Source organism: Babylonia areolata, chromosome 31, assembly GCF_041734735.1.
Source record: "Babylonia areolata isolate BAREFJ2019XMU chromosome 31, ASM4173473v1, whole genome shotgun sequence".
In the NCBI taxonomy this organism is placed as follows: domain Eukaryota; kingdom Metazoa; phylum Mollusca; class Gastropoda; order Neogastropoda; family Buccinidae; genus Babylonia; species Babylonia areolata.
The window spans coordinates 20,596,389-20,623,888 of record NC_134906.1 but is presented as its reverse complement, the minus strand read 5'-3'; the positions used below and the strand labels follow the sequence as shown (position 1 = coordinate 20,623,888).

Here is a 27,500-nt window from a genome sequence, read left to right as displayed (position 1 = left end):
ATTGTATATTCAGGTCCATTTGAACAACTTTCTTACTTCAATCGACATTTGCTTATAATGTTACATCCATCAATACAAGTGACGATATGTTCAGTTATGAACAACTTCTTCCATTGTATGTAGTGCTCACATTGCTACAACCTGTTGTCGATTTTCTCTTGAATTATTATAATCCTGCCTCCCACCCCAGTTTCCCTCTACTTGCTGCTTTTACTCACACTGAGCAGAGACTGGTTTGAAGTTGATCAGGTTGAAGATGAAATCAGACTTGAGGATCTTGTCCTGGGTGTACAGGGCAGAGCCACTGAACGACACCAGCTCCCGTTTGGGGGACTTGACTGACAGGAAGGGGGTCACCTGTGTCACACACGTACAGACATACGTCATCATCACCATCATCATTGTCATCATCACAACCACAACCATATTCATTATTGTCATCATAAGTAACATTATTGTTGTGTCTACTGTCAGTCTTACACTGGTTTTTGATTGTATTACTTGTGGTGGTAGGTGTGCTTTGTAATTCAATATACCATGTCAAAAAGAGGTGAGAATCAATTAGAAAGAAAGAAACAAAAAAGCCATGCCTTATAAAAACTGAGGAATAAATTAGGACCACTGCTGCTAAGATTGCTGCATCTGTTTGTTCTTTTGTTGTTATTTGTGATCCTGTTGATGTTGTTTGATTGCATTTCTTTGTTATTGATTGTGTTGTTGTTGCCTCTGCCGTTATCGTTTTCTTTGTGGTTTACACTGTTGTTGGTACATGTGTTGTCACAGTGGTTACCTGCATCTTGGATTTGCTGATGGACATCTGGCTGCCAACACGCAGGGAATACTGTTGTTTGTCTCCCTTGGCCACAGAGCCTGTCAGGCTGACTTCCTTCTTCGTGTTGGTGAGAGCAGCTGTAGGACACATTGTTGTAGTATGGGTTAGTACAGCACGTGCCTTTTGCAGAAACGTAACACTGATTGATTGGTTGACACGAATACCTATATATCAGTCAGAAACCAAGCTCTAAGTGCTTTACAAATACGGTAACGTTTTCACAATAGGGTGTCTATCTTGGTAGAGCTGACTCACAGCTGCCTTTAAGGTGCTCATCATTCGTTGCTTGTGTTATGAGCCAGATGTGCCTTCCATATCTGCACTGCAAATGTTTTTGCTGCATCATTGCTGACTAAAACGTTTTGTATCTAATAACTGTTAAATGATTGTCACAATCATAAGGAGGGCGACAACATAGAACACTGACATTCCTATGTATTACTGGTATGCATGGTAATCTTACAAATACCTTTACACTACTGATAAATTATGTATGGATCCAAAGTAGTGATATACAAAAGAGTTTGCTTTATGATATTTATTCCAGAAGATGACCTTGTATCGCAGTGTGTTAAATATGTTGAAAGAAAATTAAAGAAGTTTCAACGAAGTCTCAGTCATGAAGAAGAACACAACTCACACTTGAGAGTCAAGGGCTGGGCAGTCACACCACTTAAGGTGAGGTCCACCACTGCAGACTTTGTTTCCATGGAAACCATGCCAGTCAGAGCCACGTTGTCTCTGTTGGGATGACGGAGTTCCACCATAGGGGTGTATGTGACACCGTTCTTGGACTCGTCGATCTTCACTTCCGTTCTGAGGGAGTAGACGTTGACGTCATCTGTGATGAAACTTCCGCTGACACCCATCAGTTTTTTGGTGTTGGTGATGGCTCCTGAAAAAAACAACAACTTTGTTTGTGAATGTATAATAAATATATTTCACTTATTGCTATGTGATTCGTTATATTATCCACGAGACTAGAAGAGCATAATCTCTACCCCTTCTCTACATTTCCAAGAGAAAAAGACGGTCTGAAATATTGTTCTCCATGATTACATTGGTTAAAACAGCAAAATGATGAGAATGTTAGACTATTGAAAATCTAAAAGTTTGTGTCAAAGACATTTTGAATTCAGTGGTGAGTCATATCTCATGCTTTTCGTTTAATGTTTTTTGTTCGTATTTTTAGATAGTGCATGACTATATTTTGCTCCAGTAATCTGTTGGCACTAGAACAGCAAAGCTATATGAAAGGCAGGGGGAAGCTCTCTCCTGTATTCATATGAATAAGCTTACAATTCGGCCAACAGCAAAGTGATAGCTGTATGATCAATGTTTTCTCTACTGCAATGAAAATTCATTTCCAGCTTAGTCTTTTGTGAAGGATTATAACTCAAACTAGGAGAACGTGATTGCATTGGCACTTTGTGTTGCAGCCTTGGAGGCTAGTTGGCCTTTGGAGATCACCTCAACGCCAACTGTCTTAAAGCCCTTTTTTTCGAGGTAATGGCGATGTAACCTCTCCACAATAATCAAATTCTAGCCCTGATAGTTGTGACAGCATTTGCCACCTCTGCTATTCTAAAGGTCAGAATTGGACATGACTGACTGTCGTACGTACCTTTGAATTCAGCTTTCTTCCAGGGCGAGGCAGCGCTGACCTCCAGCTGTTTGTCTTCATGGTTCAGGACGAGGTCAAAGGCCAGAGAGCGATCCACTTTGGACCCAGGAGTGTTGAAGGACAGCTGAGCCATGGTCTTCTTTTTGTTCTGCAGACGCACACCACAGGACAATCGATAAAGTGAAAGTTGACTGCTGAGTCTATGGAAATTAGAAATGGGGTTACTTTATAAAACCTGTAGGTGGTAAATATCTTATAAAAAAAAGAACGGTTTCAGAAACAGAACAAGATTATGTCAGCCTGACCAACATTATCTAGACTCTTTTCCATGCAGTGGTTGTGTAAATCCAGGATACATGTTCATTCCTACCTGAGGACCAACTCGAGCAAAACATGAAGTCTGCTTCATCTACAAACAGTTCACTGGCCCTCAAAACACAATAACAGAATTCCAAAGGCACTATATGAGAGTAGCAGTGCAGTCACTGACCTCCACTCTCTTGGCCAGAAGTTTGTAGCTGGTGTGAGTGTCCCGCTTGTACAGAGCCACGCTGAGAGAGGTGGGCCCAGTGAACGGGTAGTAGGGGCCAGAGACACGGGTGGACGCATTGGGGTACTGCAGTTCTCCGCACAGCTCCAGACCAGTGATGCGTGACGCCAGCTCTCCTGTGCACACCTTGACGGTCTTTCGGTTCTCGGTGATCATCTTCTGCTTCTTCTCCACCGTGTTGTGCACGATGCTGAACTCAGAGCTGAAACCACAGTTGGAAGTGTTGGATTTACAGTCAGCCATAGGATGTGTGTAATGCTTTTTAGCGGAATCAGTGTGTTCATACTTTTTAGTTTACCATTTATTGCAGGAACAGGTTCCAGTCAAACAGGTATCATTATGAATTTGGAGGATATTATCTTCATCCTGAAATCTACAGTATCACTGACCTGATATCGAAGATCTCCATTTTGTCCTCAGGGGCATCCAGTTCCATGCTCAAGACGCGGCCACGGTCAAGGTCAACTCGTGCCTTGAGGGCGGTGCTGGAGTGGAGTGTGCCAGTCACGTGTAGAGCAGCGCGTGACACCTGGGCATCCACTGACATCTGACCGGAGATCTGGATGGCACCGCTGAAACAGGATACAGGATTTGGTGAAGAGTTGGCATTTGTGTGGTTTTCTGAAGTACATTTAATCATCAGTGACACTCACTTTTCCAGCAGCTTAAAGTTTTGTCAGATTGAAAGCTGTTGTGTGTAATGTCATCAGTGAAGTATTGTCCATGGCCATGATGTGCAAATGAAAAAGTTAAGAAGTCCTACGTGCAGTGCTCTCATGAAGTTTGATTCTAAGCTTCCAGTAAATGCCACACTACGGGAACAAGAAGGATTTGTTTCTTTGAAGTAAGTTAACTACAACTTAGTAATATCAAGTTTAATGAAAATCTTACCCAGATGAAATGTCGAAATAAAGGTTCATTGTTTGACTAATTTCAAACAATGATACAATTAAGGTGGTGTGTCTTCATAAAGACTCTCAGACGATTTGAACCACAATGCAAATTTGGGCTGGGTATTGATTGTAGTGGGGTGTCTTGCCCAAATTGCATCCCCACTCTCTCAGCCAAGAGGGCTTAGGACAGTTAGTGTTGGTGATAGCATGAAATCGAGAAGAGTAAAGGGCAAGACTCGAACCTGGGTCTGATTTCTCCTTCAATCTGCAGACTGCGGGGTGTGGAGGACACCTTACGCAGGTCCACCTTGCCAGAGGCCTTGAGGTCCACAGTGGCCGTTCCCTTCACTGTCAGTGACAGAGGCAGACCACAGGACGTGGGCACTGTCATCTCTGTGTCCAGGAACTCCTGAAACAATCCACACAGCCACGGTCATCACTGTTCCCTAACACTTCTTGTTCTTCGGAACAGTTCGGTGCTGCTTCTCAATGAAAACTGCACCTGTCAGAACTGATTATTCAAGATATTGCTTGAATGGATAACTGTCCCTTCCCTTTATCATATACATCAAATTCTGATCCAGTTTAAGTTTTTCGAGGAGGCGTCAATGCGTTCAGACAAATCTATGTACGTTACAAGACTTATGCTAGGCAGATGCCCGACCAGCAGCGTAAACCAACACGCTGGTCTGGCCTTGAGTGCATACCTTTCAGAATGGATTTCTTCCACATATTCCTACTAACAAAATAAACATTGCAGACACCACAGTCACAACAACACACGCCTTGCACACACACCACAGTCACACTAACATACATTGCACAAACCAGTCACACACACACACACACACACACACACACACACACACACACACACACACACACACACACACACACAGCGATACCAGCAGACTACTGCTGTTCCTTACCGTGCTATGAGTCATGGAGATGTCGTGGTTCTTGCTCAGCTTGATCAGGAAGTCCAGCATGTTGAAGGAGGAGGAGGAGGAGGTGAAGGAGTCCAGGCCCTGGAACCGCTGGAAGGACATCTCATTGCCGAACATCCTCAGGTACAGAGACCCCTTCAGTTCGTCCAGATGCTTGTTACTCTGTCAGGACACAGTACACATGGCAGTGAGGTGAACCATCAAATGTGAGTATGCCCCTTGTGTACCATTTCTAAGAAAACATTAAAGCTTCGTGGATGACGTCCAGCAACATTCAGATATCCCCACACTATTTCTCCCATCGAACCATATTGGATTCGGCTACAAACTGAAACAATTCTTCAGATAATATCATGTTGCATATGCTGTCATTTATTGGTCTTGATTAAACACTCTATTGGTTTTTAAACGTTTTTATACGGTATCGCGCAATAGCCGAATGGTTAAAGCGTTGGACTTTCAATCAGAGGGTCCCAGGTTCGAATCTCGGTGGCGCATGGTGGGTAAAGGGTGGAGATTTTTCCGATCTCCCAGGTCAACACATGTGCAGACCTGTTTGTGCCTGAATCCCCTTCGTGTGTATACGTAAATAAAATAAAAACGGTTATAGACGTAAAATGTTAAATGTTACAAGCTTGAGTGTGTCGGTGTGCGTGCCTGACATCTGATTGAATGACACAGGAAACGAATGATGAGCGCCCATTGGCAGCCGTCAGTCGGCTCTACTCAGGTAGGCAGCCTGTTGTGTAAATGACTCAGTGTTTGTAAAGTGCTTAGAGCTTGGTTTCTGACCAAGGATAGGCGCTATATAAGTATCCATATCAAAATGTTTTACCAGTGATCACATGGATCTCCACAACTAATCAAAAGTTGAACTTATTTGTAAATTTCACCTTGTCACTTCAAAAATAAATATTCCTCACCTTTTTATCTTGGCCCTCCTGTGCGAAGTAGCCATAAGGTCCCAACAGGGTTTCCAACAGGTATTCCAGACCTTCCAGTCTCAGGCCAACGTCCAGCAGGTTGAGGGAACGGCCGAACAGATCCACAGTGAGGTTGGCAGATGCAGAGCGGGGCAGGGAGGAGGAGGAGGACCACACCAGGTTCCCCTCAGCAGCAGCTCCGCTGTTGAGCCGTTTGAGGAAAGCAGAGCCCTCGTAGTTGTGGGAGAACTGGAGACGTCCCAGGTTGAACTTGGCGGGCAGCTGGACGTTCTTCAGCAGTTGTCTGATGGCCTGTTTGTGGGGACTGGACGTCTCCTGCAGGTTGGTCAGGTGACTCCACACAAAGGATCCCACCTGGACACAGTATGATAGTCACAGGTGAGGAAAGCTAATTGCCTGAGGTCATCGTGAGGTAAATTTACATGGACAGGTATTTAGCAGGCTTTATAGGGTTGTTGTTTTATTGTTTCCCTTTTTGTTTTTTTTGTTTTTTTCAAAGCATACAGGAGCAAGGTCAACATCTAATGATGTAGGTGAAAGAGAGTATATATTCTCTCCAGGAAGCCGCCAGTCTTCCTGACTGGTCAGTTAGTCGGCCAGTCAGTCCATAAGACAGCCAGCCAGTCAGTAATTTGTCTGTTTGCTTGGATGCTGTTTCATGTCATTTGTTTTATGAATTGATTGATCAAGGAGACAGTCTGATCGTCGACTTCATGCATGATTCACTGATTTGTTTCTAATCACCTGCTCATCTGTTTCAGATTCCAGGAGAAGCTGCACGTGCTGCAGAGTGTCGTCATCAGGACACGTCATCACAGCCAGGTAAGCGGCAATACGTAACTCAGAGTCCTCCTGGGTGTCCTCCATGAGGAAGGTGACGGCAGTTCGCTGTAACACAGGGCACAGTGTTGGAGTCACACGGCACTCGGTCATGTTGACCATGTAGGATGGTACACAGATGTGTACCAACACGTTCATCATGTAGGATGGTACACTCACACAACAAACATGTTTATCGTATAGGATGGCACACTCACACAACAAACATGTTGATCATGTAGGATGGCACACTCACACAACAAAAATGTTGATTGTGTAGGATGGCACACTACACAAAAAACATGTTGATCGTGTAGGACGACACATTATACAACAATGTTGATTATGCAGGATGGTACACATATATACGACAAACACACACACACACACGATTCGGCGTGTCATATCCACACATATGTATATTCTCTTTCTCTCTCCCTCCCTCACACACACACACACACACACACACACACACACACACACACACGTCAGCAACTCACGTCAGCGTCACAGGGCATACGTCTGAAGGCCTGGGCAGCCGCCACACGGACCTCCATGGGGTTCCTGGTCCTCTTCACGCACTTGTTCACCACAGACACGCTGCTGCTCACGTGACCCGCGTTGCCAATAGCTCGCAGTCCCATCAGCACCTGCCACAGTCACGTGGATTTTATAATCAGGTTTCTTTCAAATATTACCACGTACATTATGTACATTAAAATGTTCACGAGACACAAAAATGTAATGTTAAACATTTGATCATTTGAACTTGTAATCATGTTTCTTTATTACGACATTACTAAAACCTTCATGCGGCGTCTAACCACTATCATGAAAGTCTGGCACTTCCCTGGAAATAACCATGAAAGATTATGCATTTTCAAACAGCCAGGAAAAATACAGTAACGCACAGGACATAGTCACAGGTGTTTGCAAACAGACCTGGTCCAGGATTTTCTTGTTGACGTAGCAGGAGCTGCCGACAAGGTCCTCAAAGGACGTCATGATGCTCTGTACTGAAGACTCCAGGGTGCACTGGGGCTGGTGCTGACAGAAGTTGTTGATCATGGTGGACACAGGCAGCAAGGCTTTCTCACCGAGGGTCTGGGACTTGAGCAGAGACTTCACCTGCTCCAGCATGGCCGCGCTGGGCTCCTGGATCAGGGCCAGTGATGTCAGCCACATGTCGGCTTCAAGGCCAGTGACGTCATCGCTCATCAACATCTGCGTCATCATGGTGACGGTGGCTTCAGTGCCCACCATGGGCAGAGCATCCACGAAGAACTTCCTGTCAGCACAGCAGTTTAGGTCTGTTAGTGGATCAGTTCATTGTTCTTGATCACTGTGTTGTTGACTGTGTATGTTTCAAGCGAATTAGGTCATCGTTTTTTATCACTATGCCGTAGATGCATTGTTGACTGTATATCTTTCAAGTGAATCAATCCATTGTTTATGGACAGTACTCTATAGGTCAGTTAGTGGATCAGTTCATTGTTCTTGACGACTGTTCTGTCAATGAAGACTGTATATGTTTCAAAACAATCAATTCACTGCTAATGGACAATACCCCAACTGTCAGTTCATTATTGGGTGTATATAATTCATGTGAATCAGTTCATTCTTCTCTGTAACTATTCTCTCAATTTATTATTGACTGCATGTTTTTCAAGTGAATCAATTTATTTTTGTTTGTTTTTCATTAACACCATTCTGTCAATGTGTTACTGACTACATTGTGGACAGGTACAAAATTTTACGTTTCATATACATAACAGATCCTGAAACACTTGATCCAAATTAAAGAATGAAATGAGATGCATTATTGTTTCTGTTTTGTTTTAAATTAGAAATGATAAATGAACCATAATTGATCATTTCACCATCAAACTGGAGCCCAGGACCAAGCAAACCCATCTCACCTGGTGCGGATGTTGTTGACACACAGTGTGTTCTGCTCCAGCTTGACGTACAAAGACTTCAGACCGGAAGTGTCCACTCTGCGCATGGCAGAGACAAGGGAGGAGAAGAGGCGGGGCGTGTCAGGCCGGATATCCGTCTGGGTGTCACGACACAGCTGACGTAGTACTTCCTCTGCTTCCTGCTGGGCTTTGCGAGTGATCTCCTCTTTGTTGGCGTGTTGGAACATCAGGCTGACTCTCTGGGACACAGCTGTACAGACAACATGGCGGCTCTGTCTGTTAATTTGTCATGGCTGACATCATACTGGTGTTAGAGACAACACAAAACCAGACGAAAGAAGACAACGCTCCCATTTCTGAAAATTAATGAAACAATTATTCCGGTGTCCTTCAACGAAAGAAACAAAAGAGTATGTAACTGATATATGATCCAATTCTATCAGGAGGAAAAGGCATTATAATTTCGGGACGCATACACAGACAGCACATACAACAGACAGAAACAGAGATAAACACCAACACAGACAGCATCTGAGAGAATAAGAGTGTCACAGAGAGAGAGAGAGAGAGAGAGAGAGAGAGAGAGAGAGAGAGAGAGAGAGAGAGAGAGAGAGAGAGAACGAATTATCAACAGCAACAACAACAAAATCTTACGCTGGATTTTGGCGGAGGAGCGACTCTGACTCTTGTACTTGAGACTCTGGGACACCTTGGTGACGGCCCCACTTGCCTCCCTTGAGAAGGGACGGAACTGGTGGCTTTCAGTGCAGGTGGCGCTGCTCAGGACACCATATTGGTCTACCGTCTGCTCGCACTGGTGAGTGCTCTTCATCAGAGGCAGAGACTGCACAGACTGAAAGCAACACAGCGACAAGTGTTAAGTCTCTGGAATCATATCTATAGTTGTCTTCAGTCACAAAAACGACTATGTGGGAAAAAATCTATGTTGTATTTTGAGACATTTGCGATCGGTTATTTGTGCTGCGCTTTCTTTGAATTAAAACAAAAAGAGTTATCCATCTCTGTAATTGTATGGTGACAAGGGTGCGTGCACACACACACACACACACACACACACACACACACACACACACACACACACACACACACACAGCAAGAGAGAGAGAGAGAGAGAGACTTTAGAGAGGATGAGACATATAATGGTAACAGTGAACCAGCACTGCACTGCATTGTGTTGTATTGTGCCGTATTGTATTGTATCAAATTTTGTCATAACAAATTTCTCTGTGTGAAATTTGGGCTGCTCTCCTTTTCTTTTCAGTTTGCATGGGGAATCTGTCTTCATGCCACACAGATTTTTCTGGGGGGTATTACCAAGGACAGCTCTCTGTTGCTGTGGGATTTTTTAAGTGCGCAAAGTGCATGATACAAACGAGACCTCGGTTCATCGTCTCATCCAAATGACAAGTGTTCAGACCACCACTCAATGTCTAGTGGAGTGGGAGAAAATTCTGTCGAGCGTGGTGCTACTACTCACGGACTGCACGTGGTAAGGTGAGGCTTGCAGGGAAGTCTGGTAGTCATGACGACCGGTGCAGGCCAGCAGGTCCTTGCTTCTCGTCACTGTGGTGGAGTACCAGCCCTTGTTCGTCACCTGGTACTGGGAGGGGCACGTGCCTGCCACGTCCACCTGCACAGCAGACGCTCCGTGTCACCATGGTAACAACAGGTGTGACAGGTATTCATCATCATCTTCATAACTAGAGCAATAGTGAACTCAATGTAGATTTTTCAAAAGGTCGTTTCTGAAGTACATTGACCTAGAATATGGACTTCTGTTGTGCAGAATTTTTACCACAGCTCATAGCAACAAGAGATGTGACGATATTCATCATCATCTTTATCGTCACCGTCTTCATAACTTGAACAATAGTGATGAATTCAAAGTGAAATGAAATGGTCGTTTCTTCTATGCATTGTCCTATTTTGTGGACGTCTGTTGTGCAGTTTTTCACCACAACATATAGCAACAACAGATGTGACGGTATTCATCATCATCTTCATCGTCACCGTCTTCATAACTTGAACAATAGTGTAAAACAGGATTAAAACACAATCATGCTGTTGTCAACATCTTATTTTAAATTACCTCATTAACAGCGTTATCACCATTTCTTTTAGTTTGTGCACACACACACACACACACACACACACACACACACCTCAGTCACAGTCTGGTCAGAGTCCAGACGAGTCATGCCGTTCTGGAAGGCAGACAGAACACCACGTTTCACGTTCAGGGCCCACAACTCCTCCTCCTCAGAGGGACACAACTCGTCCACGACGCCATCTTGGAAGGAGAAGCGGAGAGGTTGTCTTTCCAGAAGATTGGCTGCACGTGCTGATTCAGGTGCATTGCGCATGCTCTGTGAGTTGGGGTCAGATTCCTTGACGGTGACGTCACGCAACTGAAATGAAAGAAAGAACTTTGATGTATGTGGTAGCAGTGGTAGGTGAGAAAGGTGACGGGCAAAAGGAACATGAATTATGTGTCGATTGATAGTGATGGTTTCTGAAAAAAGCATGTAAACTCCTGATTTTTGATTACATCACAGATAGGGGGTGGGGGTGGGCTGGGGGTAGAGAGAGAGAGAGAGAGAGAGAGAGAGAGAGAGAGAGAGAGCAGGGCAAGTTATATCTAACTATGCTGCAGAATGTCGTATTAGTACTTTGTTCTCTCCTGTTCTCTCTCTGCCAGTTAGTTAGTATTCACATTCACATTCAACACACCTTCAGTGACCACATTAGAATCACACTCAAACTGGTCTATGATCTAAACATGACTGGAACGTTCTAACTAGACCTAAAATTCTAATAATCAACTTTTGTTTAATGTGTATGCAGTGACGTCATCTGACCTGAAGGACCATGTCACAGTCCCCGATGACGTCTACAAGGGCGGTGGCGGCAACAGACAGGCGTGCAGTGTCCTCACTGGCATCCTCCATAGAGGTGGCGGTTTCTGCCAGGTAATCGAATTCGTAGGTCGTGTCTCGGGCATACTGGAACTTGTTGGAAGCTGTGTGCACAGAGCAACAGGAAAGGGAGTTTGTAGAACGTAGGCATAGTTTGGACATTTCAATGTGCTGTGTTTCACACACACACACACACACACACACACACACACACACACACACACACACACACACACACACACCTGTAGTGTTGTGCGTTTGCATCAAAACAACATCAACGAAGAGAATTTGTATTTTCAAAACATTTATCAATTAAAGCTAACACAGAAAAACCTGACAGCACACTCCGCTCAAATGAATCGCTCCTTTGTGTTTATTAGCGTCTGCATTGCCAAGGACAATATCCAGAACGAGTTTTTATTAAGAAAAATACCTTTCTGTACAAAACAATACTGATGTATGTAGGCATTACAACACCAAAGTCATCAAAACATTTCACAGACTCTCCAACACGTTCACAGGTTTTAACATTCAGGACACACATGCACCAAACTCACCAACACATTTCTTTGCGCATTGTGAACCATCATCATCCCGTGAAGAGCTGATTGGACCTGTGGACAGTAACAACAAAAACATCATCACCTGTTGTTCACACAGGCAACACAGCTAACTGACGAACGAACAAAACGAATGGAACGAAAGAAACTAATCAACAAGGTAACAAGATGACATAACTATTTAAATGTTTTTTTGCATATTTCAAATCTTTGCCTGGGTACAAAAAAAAAGATTAAATGGAGAGAGAGAGAGAGAGAGAGAGAGAGAGAGAGAGAGAGAGAGAGAGAGAGAGAGAGAGAGAGAGAGAGAGAGAGAGAATTCATGAAAAAGACATAAGATAGGCAGAAAAGATGGAAAAAGAAAACTAAGCAAAAATTGAACAATGAAAGAGAAATGATCTATGAAACCCATAGCACTTGAAAATTGAAAAGCAACAATGAATTCAATACTTTGTTTAAGACAGCAGTTGAACCTTTTATACTGATGCGTTGTAAAGCATTAATTGCTCTGATTCTTCGATGTAGAGTTTTTTTTTTTCTGAAACAGAAAGATTTTCCCATCCACTCTCAGCTTTCCTTATTTACAAACATACACTCGATGATGTTCGGATATTGAGGATTTTTTTTTTTTTTCAGTAGTGTCCTTTTCATTAAAACATATCCAGAACACTGGCTTTCAGAAGAGTACAATGCCACAAGACAGCAGCTATTGACTTCTGATGGGACTGTCTGTTTTGCCAAATAACGATTCCGAAACAACGTGAACAGAATAATATCAAGCATTCAATGTAAGTAAAATGTAACAAATATACCACAATGAACTGACACTGAATGAAACACGAATGTTTGAATTTGTAGGAGGAAAGTCGAGTAGAAGAAAGTTCTCTCAATATAAGAAGCACCATAGAGCAAAAAAAAAGGAAATGAATAAAAAGGAAATAAAAACATGAATATGCAAAGAAAGAAAGAAAGAAAGAATAAACGGAATAATACAAACATCAACCGAAATAAACTTTTAAAAATAAAGAACTTTGAACCACAGAAGAAATTTCACAACCCTGTACCTGAATATATCTATGGCTATCAATTCTGAGCTGCGTCCACCCTCTCCGTGTATCCAGTATCAAACAACCTATTCCAACGAACCTATGAACCACTGAACCAGGTGATGAAGAATAATCTAAGAAAACTCAGTTGATCGAACACAAGCACAAACCGCCACAAACCGCTACACACTTTCCAAAGACAGTGATGGAGAAGAGAGCAGCACTTACCTCCCCTGGCGGGTGCCAGGAGAACCAGAACAGTGACCAAGGCGGGGAGTCCCCTCATGGTGCTGGTCACAGGAGGAAAGGGTTGAAGCTGGGTATGATCTACCCGTGTTGCCACCCACCCTTTTATAGCCCCGGCTTTCTGGGCCCTCCTTGCTGACACAGATAAAAGTCCACCCCGGGAAACAGGGTTATCAGGCACATTGAGATCAGAGAGCAAAATGTTCTGAGGGGCCTCTGACGGGGGCCAAACACTTTTCGTCTTCCCCTTGTTCGTCAACACACGCGCTGTTTCGTGGCAGAATGGTTAAGACGCATATCTACCTGTGAGGGTCTGGGTTCAAATCCTGGTGCCACCCTTTCTCCCGAGTTCGACTGGAAAATCAAATGTAGCATCTAGTCATTCTGATGTGACGGTAGGCTGAGGTCGTGTGTGCAGCATGGGTTCTTTTTTTCAGTGCGCCAAGAGCGTGCTGCATGCGATACCTCAGTTTGTTGCCTCATCCTAATGTCTAGAGGCTCAGTTTCATTTTCTAGTCAAACTTGCGAGAAAGGGCGAGACTGAGTTCAAACCCTAAACTCTCACTGACGCTGTACTGACAGACGAGCATCTTTACCATTTTGCCACCTTCCTGGAACCAAAATCCACAGAAACAGGTTCTGAAGTCATAGTTGTTTTCTTTTGTTACTTTTTTCTATTTTATCAATTCTTCTTTCTTTCCTTTTTTTTAATCTATGTAATTATTTATGAATTCATTCATTTGCCGATAGAACCCTGAAGGCGCCTCAGGCAATCGACATGATTAGTGACATTACCTGGCTACTTTTGTCCTGTGTGAACCAGATGATAACCAGGATCACTGTAAGTATCACACGGTGACATCAGAACTATTTAGCACATACCCGTGGCTCTTGGACTTTGTGATAACTTGGGGCGTGAGTCGGCGAAATTGATACCTGTTGCAGTTTGCTGTTGAAATATCTGTATGAGAGTATCCATGCATATGTGTGTGTGTGTGTGTGTGTGTGTGCAGCACGCACGCACACACACACACACACACACACACACACACAGAGCACGCACGCACGCACGCACACAAAGAAAGAAAGAAGAAGAAAAAGAATAGAAATAAGGAAGAATGAAAGGGAAAATATAATTACGAAGGAATGGTGAAGAGATGGAAGGGGAGAAGGAAGAATGAAGGACATACATTTGAAATGAAGGAGGGGGGAGGGGGTGGGAAGAAAAGGAAGGTAAAGAATAGAAAGATAGGAAGGAGGAATACTTGGGGCATTAGTTGGCGAAATTGATACCTGTTGCAGTTTGCTGTTGAAATATTTGTATGAGAGCATCCATGCATGTCTGTGTGTGTGTGCGTGTGCGTGCGTGCAAACAACATGCACACACACACACACACACACACACGCGCGCGCGCGCGCGCGCGCGCTAGCATGCACACAGACACACACACACACACACACACACACACACACGCTCACATGCATACATAAAGAAATAAGGAAGGATAAAAAGAATAGAAATAAGGAGCAATGAAAGAGAAAAATATGATCATGAAGGAAGGTGTGAAGAGATGGAACGGAAGAAGGAAGAAATGAAGGAAATACATTTGAAATGGAAGGGGAGGAGAAATGGAAGGTAAAGAATAGAAAGAAAGGAAGAAGGAAAATAAAAAAAGGAAAGAACAGTCTTGTTGCTAAGCATACCCAGTTTTGTTGACACTGCCTCAGAGAAAACAAATGCATATATTCTAATCTAAAACAATTCTAATGCAATTTTGTGTAGATTTATCAATCAGTTATAATTCAGTCCCCTAGTACACACTGGTATGGGGCTTCCGCTCCCAGAACACGAATTTCATGGCTGTATATTGATTATATTTTTATTTCCCTGGGGATCATTTTGTGCTGGGCCTTCACTCTTGATCGTTTCCTAATGCTCCCAGAGATCTTCGTTGCCCCAGTAATTTAGTTTTACTGCAGTTTTTTTCACTAAATATGGCTATACTTCTGACGTATTCTTTAGATGCTTGACGGAAAAAAAGCGTAATAAGAAATCAACGTCACAAAGCATGGAAAGGAATAACTGATCTTCAAAGTTATACAATCTGGTGTTGATATGGTATGTCAAAAATTGTTTGATTTATCAGTGTGAGATGAATGCAGAGATCAGTTTATCGGATAAAGAAGTGATTTATAAAGGGGGGAAACAAGGATCTGAGCCTGTTGGATGGAGAGACAGATGACAAAAGCAAATACATTAGCTTTGTTTCTAAGTCAGTTATCAGACGTTTCATTTAAAAAAAACGTTTTTACTGGCAATCTTTAAAAGAAAAAAATCATTCAGTGTTTCCAACAATCTTTCATGTTAGTCTTTGTATCCATATAGCATGCATATGTGAACACACAGACAGACATCTATGTATATGTGCTTGTGCACTTGCGTGCGTACAAATACACAAACATACACAAAAAGATTTATGCATGCACGTGCATACTCACACACATACATGCATGGACGCACGCACGCACACACTCACACACACACAACGAAAGAGAGAAAGAGCTTGCATGGCTTATAACTGAAAAGGTATGGAAGGTCTATGGATAGGCGTTTTCATAAAGATGTGTTTTCAGACCAGTTTTGAAAGATTGAAATGAAGGAGAGTGGCGAAGATCGTGAGGTTAACTGTTCCAGACATGTGGAGCTGAATAAGAAAAGGAAGAATCACTGAAGGATCGGGTTTTAACACGGGGAGCAAGTAGTCGCCGTGAATCGGAAGATGATCTGAGTTGTCGACAGGGTGTGTAGGTTTGAATCAATTCACTCAGATACTGAGGAGCAGCACCTAAAATGGAGCTGAAGGTGAGAATTGCAACTTTGTACTGAATGCGGGCAGACATTGGTAACGAGTGGAGAGAATGCAGAAGATGAGTGATATTGTCAGTTTTTGTGGTTCTAAAGATTAATCTTGCTCCTGCGTTTTGAACTTTCTGGAGTTTTTGTATTAAGTATCTAGAACAACCAATGAGGAGTGAGCTACAGTAATCTAGTCTGGGCAAGACAAGAGAGCACACCAGAGTTTGTGTTGCTTGAGTAGTAAGGAGATGTTGGATGGAACTGATCTTTCGAATTTGAAAGTATGCCGCCTTGCAGAGATTGTTTACATCATTCTTCATTGTGAGGTTTGAATCAAACGTCACACCCAGATTTTTCACTGAAGAAACAAAGTCTTTCTTCATTGTGAGGTATGAATCAAACGTCACACCCAGATTTTTCACTGAAGAAACAAAGTCTTTCTTCATTATGAGGTTTGAATCAAACGTCACACCCAGATTTTTCACTGAAGATACAAAGTCTTTCTTCATTGTGAGGTTTGAATCAAACGTCACACCCAGATTTTTCACTGAAGAAACAAAGTCTTTCTTCATTGTGAGGTTTGAATCAAACGTCACACCCAGATTTTTCACTGAAGATACAAAGTCTTTCTTCATTGTGAGGTTTGAATCAAACGTCACACCCAGATTTTTCACTGAAGATACAAAGTCTTTCTTCATTGTGAGGTTTGAATCAAACGTCACACCCAGATTTTTCACTGAAGATACGAAGTCTTTCTTCATTGTGAGGTTTGAATCAAACGTCACACCCAGATTTTTCACTGAAGAAACAAAGTCTTTCTTCATTGTGAGGTTTGAATCAAACGTCACACCCAGATTTTTCACTGAAGAAACAAAGTCTTTCTTCATTATGAGGTTTGAATCAAACGTCACACCCAGATTTTTCACTGAAGATACAAAGTCTACATCTGAATCGCTAATTTTAAGAAAGGAAGGCAGGGGGTTGTTTATAGACAGTCTGCTAGAATAAATAATAATAGCTTCAACTTTACAATCATTTAACTGTACTTTGTTTGGATTCCTCCATGCTTTGATGTCAGCAATGTACCGTTGAAGTTCCCCAATAGAAGAGTCAAGAAAGGAAAAAGTCGTTTCTTTGTAGAGCTCGTTATTGTCAGCAAGGCATGGTGATTTACAGAATGGTTTTTGACAACATTGAAAAGTGGTTGAGTATCGAGAATAAACAGAACTGCTCCCTGCACAGATTCTTGTGGAACGCCATGTATAGGTGTTGACAGGAAAGATTGATGGCCATTTACCGTGACTGTTTATTTTCTGTTTTTAAGGTAGGATTGGAACCATGACAGTGCAGAGCCAGAGATGCCAAAGGAGTATCTAAGTCTGTTTAGCAAGATAACATGGTCAATAGTATCAAAAACAGCAGAAAGATCAAGCAGTGTAAGAACACAGATTTTACTATTGTCAAGGGATGTTAAAATACCATCCATGATCTTTACAAGTGCGGTTTCAGTGCTATGATGAGGTCTGTATGCTGACTGGAAAGGGCTGAATAAGTTGTTGTGAGTCAAATGGTCACTAAGCTGCAAAAGAACGAGGCGCTCTAACAATTTACACAAAAAAGGGAGATTTGAAACAGGGTAGTTGTTCCTCATATCGTCAGGATCAATGGAGGGCTTCTTTAGCAGAGGTTTTACCAGAGAACACTTGTATGAATGAGGAAAGTTTCCAGAAGTTAGACAGTCATTCATTATGTTAGTCACGAAAGGCAAGAGGTTGTCAAGGCAATTGATAAATAGCTTTGAAGGGAAGGGATCAAGTTCACATGTTTTAAGTGGAGAAAGGAGAATTGTGCGTTTGACTAGATCTTGAGTCACAGGAGTGAACTGGGTGAGAGGTCGGCCATGGAAACAGGGTTCACTGAAAGGAGGAAAGGATGAGTCAAGGTTGTTTCTTATCGAACTGACTTTTTTCTTAAAGTACTGAAGGAAACGGTTTGAAAGTTCAATTAGTGGAATTATTGTGGGAAGTGGTGATGATCTTTTCATTCCAAGTAAACTGTTAGCAACTTGAAACAAACGACCACTCGAGAAGCTTTGTTTGATTTTGTTGCAGTAGTATGCTGTCTTGGCATGATGAATAATCTTTGTCACAGCTTTTTTGGCGTGGTTGAACAACTGTTTGTGAACACATAATCCCGATTTGCACCGCAGTCTTTCCAGTCTGTGCTTGTGTTGCTTGGCAGCCCGGGCTTGCTCAGCAGCTGCACTGTACCAGGGGTCACACCTAGTTGACGACACTTTGCGTCTGGTGGCTGGGGCGTGGTCGACCAGTGTGCTGGTCATGGCTGAATCCAGAGCTGCAGCAGTAAGGGTGGAAGACGTCAGGCTGGAGAGACGGGTGGTCAGGTCCTGCTTCAGAGCAGTCAATGGCCTTCAGGTTACGTGAAGTGACGTAGTTTGATTGTGAACGTGGGACGCTAATATTGAATTGACTGAGGACACAGAAATGATTTGAGGCGAGGTCATGGGACACCACTGTGTTTTCCACCCAGCTGTCGTCATCTCTGTGCACCAGCCAGTCCAAGATGTGGCCTTCTTCATGTGTGGGCTGTTGGACAGTCTAGGTGAAGCCAAAAGTGGTCAGTAGTTCTATAGCTTTGGTAGTTGTAGGATGAAGCATTTTGTCAAAGTGAATACTGAAGTCTCCAAGGATGATTCAGGAGCCAGGGTGAGGGTTACAGTATTCAAGCAGATCGTGAGACTGTTCAATGAAATTGCGGTCAGTCTGTCCGTTATTGCGGCTTGGTGGAGGACGATACAAACAGAAAAATTGAACAGTCACATGGGGCAAGGAGAGGGAGACGCAGACAAGTTCAAAGGCAGGGTGTTCAAACGGGAAAGAAGTGATAAAGGAGATGTGAGAGGAGAAACGTTGATGATGGATGACAGACAGTCCGCCACTTCTAGAGGGACGGGGGAAAGATTTGATGTTGTAGTCTGAAGGAGTCAGATCAGAACACTTTGCTTCGTCACCACTTTCTTTCAGTCAGGTTTCAGTCAAAAACATTATCTGAATGTCATTATCTGTGATAAAAGTTGAAATTTCGGTTCTCTTTTCCGCGTCATTAACGGACCTAGCGTTGAAAAGTGCCGAAGTGAACTGAATATAGGAGGGTCTTGTAGTAACGGGAACCTTGATCAAATTAATACAGTTGACAGAAGAAGGTTTTATTGGTGGGGGATTCTGTTGGGAGTCTGTACGGAAACGACAGTTTTGATGGGCTTTTGTTTTCTCTTTCCTGCCCGGCGAGTTCGTCTTCGCGGCAGACAAGCGCCTATGCCTGTTCCTCGCAGGCGCACAACTAGGTCAGGGGTCAAAGGTGCAGGTTCGATTGCAAACAGTTCAGCGCGCGAGTACAGAACAGAGGGAGGGACGTTGCGCTCACCTTATATCATAAGATTAACATAAGCTACGTTTCGACCAGTGGCAAAGTGAGAGGTGTATGCTCAACAATGTCTCTGCTGCAATGTGAATGCAGCCATTTGTGAAGGACTATGACTCTCAAAGTAGGAGGCAATATTACACTGGCTCTTAGCGCTGCAGCCTTCGGGTCCAGTTGATCTTCGGGAGCCATCCCAACGTCGACTGTTCTGAAACCCTATTGGCCGAGAGAATGGGAATGTAATTTGGGCAAGACACTCTCCACTACAATGAAGTTCTAGCCTATACAGTCAGGAGAGCAGTTGCTTCTCTGCTGTTCTGGTGGTCATAGTCGGACATCATACATTCATACATACTCCCCATAGTGAACCAAATGACAGCTGACACACTTTTGAAGGACAATACAATTCTACAGAGGAGGGGTTGAGTGGAAGGGGGGTAGGGGAGGGGGTATTCCCCCAACGTGTTCTATCAAGCCATTGCTCAAAAGCAGGACGATAAAATGAGAGATGATTGCAGGGTCCATAAAAAAAATAGGAAAGGAGAAAGTTGATATGGAAAAAGAAAAAAAGAGAAAACTTTATGTTGCATAACAAGACTAACTTTTTTTTATGTAAACGTTCTCCATTACTTAAATTGTCCAGTGCACTTAGTGTCACGGCTTTTAAGAACAAGTTCATGGAAAGAGGTGATGGAGAAATGTCTGCCAGAGAAATAAATGACGTACAGTCTGCAGCGTTGGCCGCCTTCTCTCAAAGGGGCAGTCACTCTCGTCTGCAGCCACACGGGAGATACATCGTGGTCATGATAAGCAGGGTGGCAGAATAACAGCAACTCATTTGGACCAGTCAGAACAGAGGCAAAGAAGCAGCCTTCATAATGACAGGCACTGTCGGACGTTCGGTCTCAAAGTCTGAAACCAGTCACCAGTCCTTACCAACACTTTGGTGTAACATGGTGTTCAGAATTTGTCTGTCTGTCTGTCTGTCTGTCTGTCTGCAATACATGTCATGGAGACCCCGTGGCCAAATCGATCAGGCGTTGGACTTCTGCTGATCCAGAGATCAGAGTTCGATTCCCCGTTTCAGCATAATGTTGTGTCCTATAGAAAGTCACCTTACCCCGTTTATCCTCACTCCTCCCAGGTGTGACTGGGTACCTGACTTCGGTCAGTGAAGGTTGAAAGCGGCGGAAGGAGAGCACTGGGTCCCGCCTTCATGTGCTGAACTCTTGACATGATGGATATGGATTCACTTCCCCTGTGGCCGTAAACGTCTAAGATCTTTAACCTGTCTAAATCTAACATGCCAACAGAGTGAGCTGACCAAAGTCAGATCTGGAACATTGACCAGTGGCATCGTCTGTGGTGTTAAGGCCAAAAATTCCAGGCACTGTGTGACAAATTTAAATTTCGTGATGTGTGGGAGACCCAAGAGAATGCCTTGCAAAATCGTCATGATGACAAAAAAGGAAATCTGGAACCAGAAATCAATAGAGCGGATTCGCATCATTTTTTTGTTTGTTTTTTTTGGGGGTTTTTTTTTTACATTTCTGCAATACATGTCTTATTTTCACTCCTAATTGAAGAAAATTGGAGGACAATTGAGGTTAAATTTTGTTTGGCTAATCAATCACCTTTGACACGCCACACAGAAACAGAAATAGGAAGGTGGATGATAAAAAGCCGATACTCGAACAGGGGATGAGAGAGAGAGAGAGAGAGAGAGAGAGAGAGAGAGAGAGAGAGAGAGAGACAGACAGACAGACAGACAGACAGACAGACAGAGACAGACACAGAGAGACGAGAGAGAGAGACAGATACAGTTAGGTAGGTAGATAGACACACAGACACAGCCAAACAGTCAGGCAGGCAGACAGACAGAGACACAGGGATAGAGTGACAGAGAGAGAGTGTGTGAGAGAGAGGGTGGAGGGGGGGTCAGCGGGGGTAGGGATGGAGACAGGAACACACACACACACACACACACACACGCGCGCGCGCGCGCGCGCGAGCGCGTATATATATATATGTATATATATATATATATAGAGAGAGAGAGAGAGAGAGAGAGAGAGAGAGAGGCTGACAGGCAGGCGGGCAATGACACAGACAGAGACATACATAGACGTACATAGACACAGAGAGAGAGAGAGAGAGAGGGGGGGGGGGGGGGGGGGGGGGGGGGGGGGGGGGGGGGGGGGGGGGGGGGGGGGGGGGGGGGGGGGGGGCAGGAGATGAACCGACAAACCAACCAGACAGGCAGAGTGAGAAACTGATTCATTTTCATTCTCACAGGACGTGTGACTGACATCCCGTCTTCTAAACACCCACACCTCACCCCATACCAATCCATCAGACATGCCGTTCTGCTCTGAACGTTATTTCACTCAGGCCTTTCACCCCTCTTGGGGCACAGGCCATCAGCAAGAGACCACTATAGTCCCCTGTCATGTGCCTCTGTCTCTGTTTGTCTCCACTTCTTCTCTGTGCATTGGCTTCATTGATCCCCCAACACAGTAGCTGTCTTACACTACTCCCCCCTCGTCCACCACCACCCCTCACCCTTTACCACCACGACCAAAGCGCTCAGATTCTCTCGTTTCCAAGGCGGACGCTTTGCTTCTAGGCCGACACTCATCTCTCTCTCTCTCTCTCTCTCTCTCTCTCTCTCTCTACGTCTCTCTAGCATGTACAATGATGTAAAGGGAAGAGCTAGATCTGGTCGTAAATTTATAAACTATGTTTTATGTACACAAAGTGTTAAACAATAAGATGCATGTGGCCCCATTCTATTTTTGTTATCTATAAATGAATTAGCATTAGAAATAATTACCAATGGAAGACATGGTGCAACACTTTATCCTGATGTTACTGGATTATTTGTCCTGTTACTAGCTGACGATATTGCCTTGTCTGAAACTATTGGTCTTCAAGTTCAATTAGATAATCTTTATAATGCAGCTTCCAGAGTTCAGCTTAAGGTGAATATGAAAAAGAGTAATATTGTGGGTTTCAGAAAGAGTGGGTATGTGGCAGCCAGGGAAACATGATATTTTAATGGTAAGATCATGACTGTTATGAATTGTTACAAATATCTAGGAATATTCTTTTCTACTCGTCTTAGCTTCGCAGTTGCCTGTCAGGATCTTGCAAGTAGAGCAAATAATGCTTTGTTATGTATCTTTAAAAATGTTTATGCTGAGTAATAATTCATTAACAGTGTTTCTAAAATTGTTCGATGCCCATGTTCAACCAGTAGCTCAGTATGGTGCCGAAATATGGGGTCTAGACAAAGCTGTTATGTACATAGAAAAAGTACATCTATTTGCTCTCAAGAAATCCTTGGGAGTTCATATCAAAACGCCAAATGGTTTTGTCTACGGAGAAACAGGTCGTTACCCTATTTACATAAATTCATCGTTGCAATGCATTTATATTAGTTAAAGATAGTACGTATGGGCAAAGAAGGATTGACATTTAAGATGTTATTTGGTTTAGAATTACGTGGTAAAAAATCTTGGATTTCATGTGTCAGAGACTCTTTGTTGCACAATGGATTTGGCTTTGTCAAGTTGACTCAAGGAGTTGAAGATGTAAACGTCTTTTTAAAAGAATTACGTCAAAGATTGATCGATAATTGATGGTGAAACTGATACGGGCATGTACAGAGAAGTGAGATATATTCTTTTTACAGAATGCTTAAAACAACTATAAATCGTGAACAGTATTTTTTGTTTGACATTGACAGACATATTAAGTCTCATATGACAAAATTTATGTGTGGAATAGCAGATGTTACAGAAACACTATTACCGGTACAGAAATTTTACAGACGTAAATTTGCTATGTCCTTCATGTAAGAATGGAAATGAAGATGAACAACAGTTTCTGCTTTGTTGTCCAGCTTTCCATGATCTACAACGTAAATATATTCCACAAAATTATTGTCACAACCCTTTCTTGTTTCGAACTGCTTTTGATTATGACAGATCAAAATGAATCAGTAGCAAGGGCTTTGTGTACTTACTTATACAAATCGTTTAAGCTGCGCACTGTTATGCTCAGCTGGATTTACAAGTTGTTAACAATATTCTTTAAATATTTATAGTTTCATTATGCTTTTCTGTCAGTGTATTACCATTTAAAGCCAGTCTGCAAATGTGTGTGGATTGCTCATGTTTATTGTATCCCCTTCAGAATGGGCCGTGGCCAATACTGAATAAACGTTTCGACTTTCTGCACCGACTTCTCTCTCTGTGAGTGTGTGTGTGTGTGTGTGTGTGTGTGTGTGTGTGTGTGTGTGTGTGTGTATGTGTGTGTGTGTGTGTGTGTGTGTGTGTGCGCGCGCGTGTGTGTGTGTACATCTCTCTCTCTCTCTCTCTCGATAAAAAAGAAAAAAAAAAAAGTATATATATATATATATATATATATATATGTCACACACACAGAGAGAGAGAGAGAGAGAGAGAGAGAGAGAGAGAGAGTATGTGTGTATGTGCGTGTGTCGTATGCGTGTGTGCGTCAGTGGGTGTATGGATGTGTTTATGTGTGTGTGCGTGTGTGTGTGTGTGTGTATGTGTGTGTGTGTGTGTGGTGTTTGTGTGTGTGTGTGTGTGTGTGTGTGTGTGTGTGTGTGTGTGTGTGTGTGTGTGTGTGAACAAGAATCAGAACAGACGATTATATCACACACACACACACACACACACACACACACACACACACACACACACACACACACACACAGTGGTGCAAAAAATAAAGAGAGAAGGACTGGGTAAGAGAGAGAGAGCAACATCAGACACAAACATCATTTTTATGCTGCAATATATTTATTCATCATGGTCTGTGGAGGTACCTTTTTCGTTTGTAGAACAAATCAATTAATTTTTTAAAGGGAAGTTGGGGGTTTGGGGGGAATGGCGTTTTGGTTTCTACAATGACCTATGAGTCCAATCATCAGAGTTCTCGTGTTTTCACAAAACAAAGCCAAGGTCGGTCAGTTCCGGGAAGAAAGGAAACAACATGACGTCATTAGATGGCCGCCACTCTTCTGTTGCCTCTGAACTTCCTTTTCCTCAGAGTTCTGTCAGTGGTGGGGCTGGGGGTGTATTCCTGAAGCACACAATTCATAGCGTGTTATTCAGTCGGTACAATTATTGCTTTTATTCAGTTCGATCATTGACAAAAAACAAAACAAAAAAAAGAAAAAGAAAAGAAACAACAGCAACAGTAACAACAAAACACCACATATTATTTACTTTCATTTTCTGTGATGCACACACACACAAACACACACACACACGCGCGCGCGCGCGCACGTCTCTCTCTCTCTCTCTCTCTCTCTCTCTCTCTCTCTCTGTATGTGCGTGCGTGCATGTGTGTGTGTGTGTGTTATTTATGTATCTTTAGGAAAGTCCGCATAGGGGAGTTCCCAAAGTCCATCTAGCCCACAAGGAGTCAGTATAATCTTGCCTCCTAGATTGAGTCCTTCACAAAAGACTGAGCATTAAGTGAATTCCCATTGCAGTGGAGAAACCATTAATCATGCAGCTCTCACTTTGCTGCTGGCCCAGCTGTAAGTTTATGCCAGTTTCTGATAGAAGCCAAGTGTTGAGCCTCTTTCGGGATACACTGTCACTTTTATTCACTAGCCATCCAAGCTGTACAAACATTCAGTTCTTGCCCACTATCGGTTGACGTTTCTGATGCACACATTATGACATTATGTGCACAATACTATATAAAAAGACAGCACAAACACAATAAAAAAGATTTCAGACTTACATTGAGTTCCGCCAACAGCTGTCCCTGTTGTGTGGAGTTGTTGTCAGCCCACCACGTGGTCTTTGGAACGTACTGTGTCCAACAGAAATAATAATAATAATAATAATAATAATAATAATAATAATAATAATAACGCTACTACTACTACTACTACTACTACTGCTGCTGCCGCTGCAACTGCTTTCATTTTTAAAGAACCTTCCCATAAATAGCATGCTCAGTTGCACTGTTCAATGTAAAAACTGACATTTAGAAACATGCATTTAAACACTAACATGAAAAACTGACATTCACCACCATGCAAAGGCATCCAACGAAACACTAAGACACTGATCTATGTTCATACAGGAATCAGAGATGTCATCTTAACACTACTGTCATGCTTGATCGACTGAAATATGTTTTTTTTCATTTTATCACAGTGCTTACTTTCAGGTACCTGGCACTATGCGAAATATGCAGCCACAATTGCATGGATGAAAGAAAATCACACACACACACACACACACACACACACACACACACACACACACACACACACACACAAGTTGTGCAAATGAATGAAAGAAACAGAAAAAAAGAAGAAAAATGCTGCATTAGTTTCAACGTACAACACAGTGATTGTGATACAATACACAACAATCTACAGCACAACAGAAGCATCAATACAATAACTTCAGAAAGAAAAAGATGAAGAAAAAGTTCGGGTCCCACTCACGTGATCGTAGAAATACTGCACAGTGTCCATGTCCGGAACAGAGCTCATGACCTCATTGTACTGCGTCACCAACGGCGTCATATCCGGCAAGGAGTCCAGCGTTTCCATGGCAACGGGCAGGTGGGTCTCGGCCTGGATCTCCCCGTGTTCGGGATCCCACACAGTCACGTGACTCTTCTGCAGGAAGCGGAAGTGATGTATGTACACGTGCAGTTCTTCTTCGACGATTTCCTTCAGCAGTGTGGCGATGCTGTGCAGGTGTTTCTTCAGGTTGTCCTCCACTTGCCAGTAGTTGTAGGCCCACACTCCCTGCACAAAGTGTGTCCGTGTACATGATTATTCAGACTTGGGCTTCTCGCGTTTTCTTTCTTCTTTAATATAACGTCTTTTCACTATTTTGTGATAGATATGCTCGACACAATAAGTGTGTGTGTGTGTGTGTGTGTATGTGTGTGTGTGTGTGTGTGTGTGTGTGCGTATTCGTGTGTGCGCGCGCGCGTGAGCGGGCCCATCTAATCACATCAAACACAGGATATTACTTGGAGATTACATGTTGTCGTTATACTCACAGTAACCAGCTGTTATTATTATTATTTTTTTTTTCATCTGGATCTAATCTTACCAGGCTGCTTCTGGCTTTTTTTTTAATCAGAAAAAAATGAATGTTCTATATGTTGTGTGAAGTTGAGATATAAGGTACACATACTACTCTTTGTGCATAGCTGATTACACACAAGGTGACTTGATTCTAATGTAACTGAATTGATTTTATTTCATTTAATGCAGCTTGACTGACCTGTTGGTAAACCTCGTTGGACATCCCCTTGAAGCGTTTCATCGACTCCATGTTCATGACGTCAGACATGACCTCATTCACACGAGCGGAGGCGTTGTAGATGGCAGCAGTGTATCGCTCAGGCACGCGCAGCGCGCTCAGTTTGTTGCTGGCAGCCTCAATGTATGGAGTGACGTCCATGGACTGGATGTAGGGGTGCTGGGTGAGGTTGTGGACTGCCCCTGCACAGAACGCGTCATCATGGATTACATACACCACAAGCGGCTACTCCAAAAAGTACAGTCAGTCAGTCAGTCACAATGAATCATATCCAGCTTTTAGGACTCTTGAGATGCTGCCTGTCAGTGCAGAAATAATCAAGATCTAAACAGTCATTACGCTTATAGCTCCCCCACCCCCCCACCCCCAAAGCAGCCAATGATCTGTTTCTCAGACCAACCCAAGGTATATAAAAGAGAACTGCGTAATCAGCAACCATTTAACTGCAGACCTTGTCATCAGCCTTGTCCGTATGTTATGTGTAATGTCTGGCGTACATTCAAGTGAGAACATGCGTTGATATGCTCTGAGTGTTGTTGTTGTTTTTTT

At 43.1% G+C, this 27,500-nt stretch overlaps 1 protein-coding gene across 1 annotated transcript in view; it reads right to left on the bottom strand.

The window, feature by feature from the left end:
- Window positions 1-27,500, bottom strand: part of LOC143276042 (uncharacterized) — a 72,542-nt gene that overhangs the window by 26,776 nt on the left and 18,266 nt on the right. Inside the window, exons 28-50 of the mRNA XM_076580429.1 lie at window positions 26,913-27,133; window positions 26,117-26,425; window positions 24,672-24,726; window positions 20,341-20,387; window positions 18,444-18,580; window positions 13,299-13,360; window positions 11,408-11,568; window positions 10,712-10,957; window positions 10,027-10,179; window positions 9,183-9,381; window positions 8,529-8,778; window positions 7,552-7,897; window positions 7,110-7,259; window positions 6,535-6,678; window positions 5,770-6,144; window positions 4,829-5,008; window positions 4,142-4,308; window positions 3,396-3,578; window positions 2,947-3,208; window positions 2,457-2,604; window positions 1,473-1,727; window positions 791-909; window positions 219-357 (exon numbers count right to left, since the gene is read on the bottom strand). Of these exons, the coding sequence (XP_076436544.1) occupies window positions 219-357; window positions 791-909; window positions 1,473-1,727; window positions 2,457-2,604; window positions 2,947-3,208; window positions 3,396-3,578; window positions 4,142-4,308; window positions 4,829-5,008; window positions 5,770-6,144; window positions 6,535-6,678; window positions 7,110-7,259; window positions 7,552-7,897; window positions 8,529-8,778; window positions 9,183-9,381; window positions 10,027-10,179; window positions 10,712-10,957; window positions 11,408-11,568; window positions 13,299-13,360; window positions 18,444-18,580; window positions 20,341-20,387; window positions 24,672-24,726; window positions 26,117-26,425; window positions 26,913-27,133 (4,308 nt within the window). The remainder of the gene's footprint in view (window positions 1-218; window positions 358-790; window positions 910-1,472; window positions 1,728-2,456; window positions 2,605-2,946; window positions 3,209-3,395; window positions 3,579-4,141; window positions 4,309-4,828; window positions 5,009-5,769; window positions 6,145-6,534; window positions 6,679-7,109; window positions 7,260-7,551; window positions 7,898-8,528; window positions 8,779-9,182; window positions 9,382-10,026; window positions 10,180-10,711; window positions 10,958-11,407; window positions 11,569-13,298; window positions 13,361-18,443; window positions 18,581-20,340; window positions 20,388-24,671; window positions 24,727-26,116; window positions 26,426-26,912; window positions 27,134-27,500) is intronic.